Below are 7,367 nucleotides of genomic sequence, written 5' to 3'. Positions count from 1 at the left end.
AGAGAACAGGATCATGATATTGAACCGCGATTACATGAACGACATCACCAAAAAACGACATGATATGACAAGGAGAGACATCTTGAAGAGGAGGATGCTAGCGGCGGTCGGTGGGTGTTTCGGTGCCAGTGATGTTTTCCCATGAGGAGTTGGAACTAGTGTCGCTGATGCATTCAGTGCGCTCAGCGATGCTTTCGGTGACGAAGTTGGAACCAGTGTCGACGATGGATTCAGGGGTGCCGATAGCATCAATGGTGGTGGTGCGGAGTGAAGATCACGACGACGGGTGAAAAGCGACCAAGATGATGATGGACGCGGTCGTCGCTTTTGCGTTGGTCGTACAAAATTATGCTTTTATTTGTGCGTGAACTATGTTTTATTCTTCGAATTTGAACTCAATTGTCGAAGTTGTTGTCAAATTCACTTATCGGAGTTTTTCGGTTTGCGGGGCGACGCGGGCTGTGATCAAGCAGACTTCGCGTAGCCGACTCATAAAAAAGCATATTCGTGCACAACTCATATCGGCCCGTAAAACCGTTTTTCAGCATTATGTAAAAGTTTTTGCAGGTCGGCCTTATACAGGGTGTGGTAGAGATGCTCGCGTCCTCGGCCACGGCGGCAGCGGGCAGCGAGACCCGTCCAAGCTCGCGTCCTCGACCACGGACGGCGGCGACGAAGACCCCTTCCAAATCCGCTTCCCGCACGCGATTCTTGCAGGCCGTTGGGAACTTCAACCCCAACATCCTCGGCTCCCCTCCCTCGATGACGCCAAAGAACGCGTCTCAAGCAGCGCCCGGCGTCTCCCCCATTATCAGCTCTTCCCGAAACCTCTCCCAAGGTACTCTGTCTCTAAGGTTCGTTCCAATCTCACCATTTTATTTGATTGAGATGAGAGAGGGGTCAGGTGGCACGCGGTGGCTGTTCGTGGTTGCGTGCTGCTTATGTACTGTGCATTTTTTTTTTTTTTGAGATAGTTGCTGCTCTGTGCTAGAAGGGATGAACAGGGGAGAAACAGGACAGGGCTGGGGGTTGTCTGCACACAGAGATATTGAGATAATTGGAACTATTGTTGTAGAATGCTGTGATGGAAAATAAAAAAATTCTTCGATCTCTTGCAGATGATGTTGGATTGAATGATTTCTTGCAGTCACAGGAGTCGTCCAATATCGTGCTTCTTATTGGAAAAGAGTCCCTGATTTCGTACATGCCAACAAGAAAGAAGACTAAGGGGCCGTTTGGTTTTAGACCTAGCAATGCCACACTTTGCCATACAATGTTGCCAAACTTGCCTAAGGTTAGTTCTTCAAAATGAGAGCCACAGTGGGTTCTTAAGGTGAGGAATTTTTTAGCGTGCATGCTTTGTTCGTCCGGATTGGGTGGTGAGTTTTGGCCTTTTGGGTATGACAGCGAGGAATGTTTTAGTGTGCATGCTTTGTTCGTCCGGATTGGTGGTGAGTTTTGTGTATGACAGTGAGGAATGTTTTAGTGTGCATGCTTTGTTCGTCCGGATTTTAGCGGCCACTGTGTCGTCCAGGTTGGAGAGGATGACGGAGTCGGCATGGCTGAAGAAGGTGAAGCGGCTGTTGGGGTTAAGTGTTGCGAGTAATTTTACAGGAGTGAGCTTGCTCAGAAATCTGCGACCGTTGAAACATGAAATACATGCAAAGATGGGGAATAATCAACATGATGCTCTGGTCGAGAGAAGTAGAAATTAATTAAGCTTCAAGAGGCTGAGACGACTCTTGTAGTACTGACAGGAAAAATTAGTTCTGGAAACACCGATATCTCTATACTATCTACCTATGTTCAACAAAGAAATTCATTTTCTTCCTTTCTCGGTCCTCTATTTTTTAGCAGACCAAGATGCACAAAAGTGCGGCCTATAAACTGAAATAGAAGCAGGTAACTACACTCTAGAGGTATACATGAACAAGAGAAAAGAGGAGAACAATGATCAATGGAGAAATGCACTGCGCTGTTAACTGCTGCTACTATAACACTGAAGTTTTAATTGCAGGAGACCCATAAAGAAAGAAAGAAGACTTGTGTTAGCCATTCTTGTTTTGTGTTTAATTTTATGCTTTATTCTTTGACTCGCTAGGATATAGTACAATTTTCAATTGTGAGCCTAGCATCTAGCATCGATTTTGACCTCTGAAATTTTGTTTAGCAGGCAGCACCAGCTGCTTTTAGTGCAAATCACCGAGAGCTAAGGGTATATTTGTCCTTGCATCATTGTAATTTTGATGTTTTGCTCTATTCATAATTTAGTATTGCTTGTTCCATCTTGACCCTATTATGTTGTGCCTATATGTGTTTCTTATGCGGTTACGACGGTGACAATGTGCCTAATTTGCTGTATGACATTCAGCGTGATCAGTGGGGGTTGAAAGTGTGGCGATGCCAATGTCAGAGACTGAACTTGTTAGGTTGGTAAGAATTATTTCATATTTCTCTAGCTTTGAGATTGCGGCTTCACTTCTAGTATCATATCAACTATAAATGCATGTGTTGATCATATTAATTATGCGTAAAGATACCTCGCAAAAAAATTAATGCGTAAAGATATCATACATAATATTAATGTGCAATTAATTTCCTCCCTAATATTACATATACGCATTTATTGCAATTAATATTGTATATTTATTAATGTGTATATATAAGAAGTGTTCGCCAAGGAAAAAAATGTGGCTTCTCTGGTTCGACCGGATCCAAGATTTTGGACTCCTCGATTGAAAAGAAAGAAAGGTTTTACACTCTTCCGCGGCTCGCAAGCACCTGCTCGGCATCCACTTGCCGGCCGGCCGCCGCCGTATTTTCTTGGTCGGGCCGGCGCGGTGTCGTGCCGCGCCGTGCTGCCTCCCCAGGATCGCACCGCCGGCCGTGACAGGAGAAAGCAACCGAAAACCAACAAGAGCGGGGGACAGGAAGATATCGGAGGCAGCTGCCCCAACCCTAGGTGAGGCCCGATCGTCTCTCGCTTTGGCTTCGCTCCGTCTTTAGGTAGGTAAAACAGAAATTAGAACAGTGACAACTTCAATGGCTCATTCCACCTGGATATATGAAGTGTTTAACCGAGAATCGTAATATGAATCATTTCACGAGTCTATACCAACAATGGGGTGCAAATTATGTTGCGATGTCCAATTAATTAAAGTGGTGCGAATTAACCTTTTCTGGGTGTTTAACAGAAATGCTCGCCTGATTACTATGAATTGTCATGTGGAGATGTGAAATTTCTCATATGGCGTTACTTCCTTAAAACATTTTTTGTACATCTTTTCAGTACAATAGAATATCATATCAAGAGGAGGAATGCATCCAATTCCGGACTGTCTCCTCTTGCTCCCCTTTCTAGTGTCCCATTTATAATGTGTGGCATGTTAGAGATTAATAGGTTATCTTGTGCCACATTACATGCAGGCTCTCACAGTAAAAGTGTACCAAATGGACCATGGGAGTTCCCCAACGAAGATATGTAAGTCTGTTGTGGATGAAGATATCATCAGCAATCTACCCGAAGCTCTCAGAGACAAAATCCTTTGTTGTCTGCCAATAAAAGAAGCTGTTGGAACATGCCTCTTGTCAAGGACTTGGAGGTACACATGGGCTTCAATGACCGAACTGATGTTCAGGAGAGCTGATTTCGCTTCAGGAAATGATAGTGCAGACGATGACCGCAGATTTCTTAAGTTCACTGATATGTTTCTCTTCCTCCACAACGGCCCAATTCTGAAGTTTTGCCTGAATACCGTAGCGAATGAAATGGTATCCACTGGAGGATACCTTTACCGTTGGATGCTTATGCTGTCAAGAAATAAGATTAAGGAGATTCAACTTCAGACAAGTATACGTGACAGTTACAAGGTCCCGTCTAGTTTTTTCTCCTGCGATGAACTAGAATATGTGTATCTGCGAGCTTGTGTTTTCACTAGTTTACATTTGCCACCTCCATCTAAAGGCTTCAAACAATTGCATACTCTTCGTCTAGAATATGTTACCGTGGAAGGAAACAGTTTAGGGGATTTAGTAGCGAGTTGCCCGAATTTGGAGAAACTTAATATTCGTGGATTGTGCAGCCAATCCAATATAAATATTCGTTCAACAAAGCTCAAGGTGCTAAAAATTGAAGGCTGGTTTACACACCTCAATCTGCATGCTCCTTATCTTACTTCCGTATGGATCAGACTGGAACTGAGTTCTGACACAGATGGTGCTTCGACAACCAGATGCAACTTCAATCTTTCTCCATTTATTGCTTCTCTTTCAGATGTTGAGACTATTAGGTTTCATGGACACATCCTTGAGGTAAGAAACTGTGATGGCAAAGTTTTCGCTTAGTGCTTATTATTTCACTGTTTCTTATTATGTTTGGGGGCCTATTGCCATTGCAGTGCGTAGAACGTGAATTTCTGATTCTCAAGCAGCCAAAATTATTCAACCGGCTGACAGAGATAAGCCTGGAGATCAATCTCGGTGATCTCAAGGAAGCAAATTTTGCCTTGTACTTATTTCAGCATGCCCCCAACCTGCGATTTTTCAAACTAAAGGTACAGATGATGAAATCTTCTGACTTGCTACATATCATAAATTTCCATTGGACCCTTGCTCAATTTACAGTCTGTACTTTGCAGCTCATTTCCAGGAATTCCATGGTACCAAGAGTGCATTTCTGGGAATCAATAGACCGTGATGTCTGTCTCTTCCAGAACGTTGAAGTAGTTGGTTTGTTCGACTTCACTGGCTCCTTTGCGGAGTTTGGCTTCTTGAAACTTTTACTTGAAGAGGCACCAGTGTTAAGAAAAGTGGGAATAATCGACAAGGGATTGGACAGAACTGTCCTAAAAAATCTCCTGAAGCTGAGAAGAGCATCAAAGGATGCAGAAATATTGATTCTTGAGGCTTGTTTCCCCCACTAGAAAAAGGTGCAGGCTACGTTTTTCTATTGAAGGGAAAATATTTACATTTCTTCGTCTGTTCAGTTACTTACATTAAAGTAGGTTCAGTTTTCATGCGAATCTGTAGAAGAATTGCATATATTCAATTTGGAAATAGCAGTATCACCTTCAGACCTGGCATGTCACTTACATTTCTTCTACCATTTTGGGTCATATATGAAATTTAGTGCTATCCAATTTCAGTTTGCCTTTAGTTGACTTTGAGATAACACGCAAGGGAGAATTCTGAGCATGAACGTGTTTGTAGAAGATGAACATATTGGCTAATTGTTTATATTATACTCCAGTTCAGTATTATGAATACGTTTTTGGTCTTGGGCAGGTCAACTTCGCCACTCTAATGTTTTATCTCTACTCTGTTTCCATGGATAGGATCAAGTCCAACCTCTGAGGGAACAAGTCAAGACCATTGGAAGGAACGGTATCAAGCTTGTGTTGGGAACCTCTAACGACTCTACTGCTCTCGTTTGGTGCGATCTTGCAAGACACAAGCTCTGAAGTTAGGGTATACAGGCATGAGTTATCCCCATAGTTTGCTGTTGAAGTTACCCCGTGTTCCTGTGGAAAAACAGTGTTGCCTCAAGAGTTGCTTACCTGTTGTGTCAAAGTTCAGAAAGAAAATGTTTGTCAGCTTAACTTGTGCTATGCAGCTTATTTCCAAATTTGAATGCTGGGTACTCTCAGTGTATTCCTATGGGTCACTTAGGTCCTCTGTTATGTCTCTTGCCTGGTAAAGTTGGTATGATAAACTTCACTGGTTGCCACCCCCAGTAAATGGTCCAGTAACTCGCGGTCTTCCTGTTTTGAACTGTTCCCGCCTTTTGACTTTTGAGAGTGCAACTTTTTGCATCTCACACACACAGAGAGAAAAAGGAAATTGGCCGCTCTCGGTCGTACTACTAGAAGTTCTTCAGTCGGATTTCCCAGGTCAAGTTCGGTTTGTCTACATTGGCTCTGCGCCAATGAGCAAAAGGAGGACCATCCGTTTAACCCGAGATATGTAAATTTTTTACCTAACCTATTTGACTTGACTATTTTTCCACACCTTAAAACGCGTAGTGAATTACAGCGTGCAATTCAATTTGCACGATTTCGACTCATTGACTCTACTTGTTTGTCTTAAGAGTTCAGAAAGTCAGCTTTCCTAATTGTTGCAGTCAACTTTGCTGCCCTTAAAGAAAATATTAAGCATATGCTGTTCTCTCAAGGATAGGATCGAGTCCAGTCTCGAAAGTAACATGACGAGACTTGGCAAACAGTCAGCAAACTCATGGTTGGAACTTGGATGACCCCACTTCTATGCTTCAGCGTGATCTCGTAAGGCATGAGCTCGCCGTGAGCATGAGCTGTAAACCTTAAGCGCTACTGTTTGCTACAGCAGTGCAAAGCATTGACAGAATCAAGTTGATTTCTACAAAAATAAATAAATAAAATCACAGTAGTACCATATTAGAGTTTCTTGGTTGTCGTGATAATTATTTCAACCTGTAGTACCTGTCTGTACAGCAGGAAATGTTCCAAGTGGAACGCGCAAAAACAAAAATGCATTTCAAGCTTGACCAACGCATGATTGGCAAACACCATATTAATAGTTGGTAAAGGAAGATAGCTTATGGTTATGGGCAGTTGGTTGAGTAGTTAATTGCCATGATGAGTCGTCTTTTTAGAAGCGGTTAGCGAGATTGTGATAAAATAATTCTGCGGGCGCCGGGTCCTGAGACCAAGTGCGTGAAGATATGACGCGGGTGTGTCGGCTGCCAAACTGGAGACTAGTCGTTCCAAATTGGAGACAAGACCAAGTAGATGTCAATTTGTTTGCCCCAGAAAACAATAGTAGATGTCAATTTTATCTCACAACAACCAGCTAGCTGCCTGTGATAGCTCCAGGAAGCACTGTCTTCAGCTGTTCAGATTGGCACGCCTAAAACTACTCCGGAAATCACTGTCAAAATTCAGACAAACACTCTAGTTTGTTTCGAACCTTGGGTCAAGAGAAGGGGCGTGGCAGGGAAGCTCATGAAAATTTCAAACCGCGAGGAGATGAACATGGCGCTAAATTCGGTGTACTGCTGCCGGGAGAAGAAGCTGCTGGGCATCTAGCAGCAGTACGCGTGTTCATGATGACCACCCTGCCGCCGTTCAGAGCAGTGGCAGCGTCCTCGTGCCTGAGGTCACCGCTCCGCTCACGCACCACCGGGGGGGCGCGGTTTGGCGGGTCTGGCCTGGCCCGCGCGCGGGCGGGCGTAATCGAAAGGAGAGATCGAAAACCGTATCCCCCGCCGCCCGCGTACGCACGAGGCGCGGCACGGCTCGCCCGCGCCCGGCGTCGCTACAAAATTTCCGCACTTTCCCGCGTGCCTCGCCTCCGCTTTCCGGGCGGGCTCTCACGTGGCTGGGCCTGGCCTC

General features: G+C 44.3%; 1 protein-coding gene across 11 annotated transcripts; it reads left to right on the top strand.

The window, feature by feature from the left end:
• The first annotated feature begins 549 nt into the window (after positions 1-549).
• LOC125518444 (F-box/FBD/LRR-repeat protein At1g13570) lies at positions 550-5,649 on the top strand. Of its 11 annotated transcripts, none has more exons than XM_087525165.1 (7): positions 667-1,294; positions 2,372-2,429; positions 2,671-2,962; positions 3,427-4,311; positions 4,398-4,553; positions 4,638-4,928; positions 5,334-5,649. In XM_087525165.1, the coding sequence occupies exons 4-6, from the start codon at positions 3,451-3,453 to the stop codon at positions 4,920-4,922; spliced, it is 1,302 nt and encodes a 433-aa protein (XP_087381291.1). In that variant the 5' UTR covers positions 667-1,294; positions 2,372-2,429; positions 2,671-2,962; positions 3,427-3,450; the 3' UTR covers positions 4,923-4,928; positions 5,334-5,649. The 11 variants fall into 11 exon arrangements, with proteins under 11 accessions (XP_087381301.1, XP_087381291.1, XP_087381296.1 ...); XM_087525170.1 differs by having other exon boundaries at positions 2,668-2,962; XM_087525161.1 differs by having other exon boundaries at positions 2,372-2,962.
• Positions 5,650-7,367: the final 1,718 nt, after the last annotated feature.

The sequence above is a fragment of the Triticum urartu genome, chromosome 1A (assembly GCF_056163025.1).
Source record: "Triticum urartu cultivar PI428250 chromosome 1A, HENAU_Tu73, whole genome shotgun sequence".
Classification (NCBI taxonomy): Eukaryota; Viridiplantae; Streptophyta; class Magnoliopsida; order Poales; family Poaceae; genus Triticum; species Triticum urartu.
The sequence above is the reverse complement of the archived record's forward strand: the minus strand, read 5'-3'. Positions and strand labels throughout refer to the sequence as shown.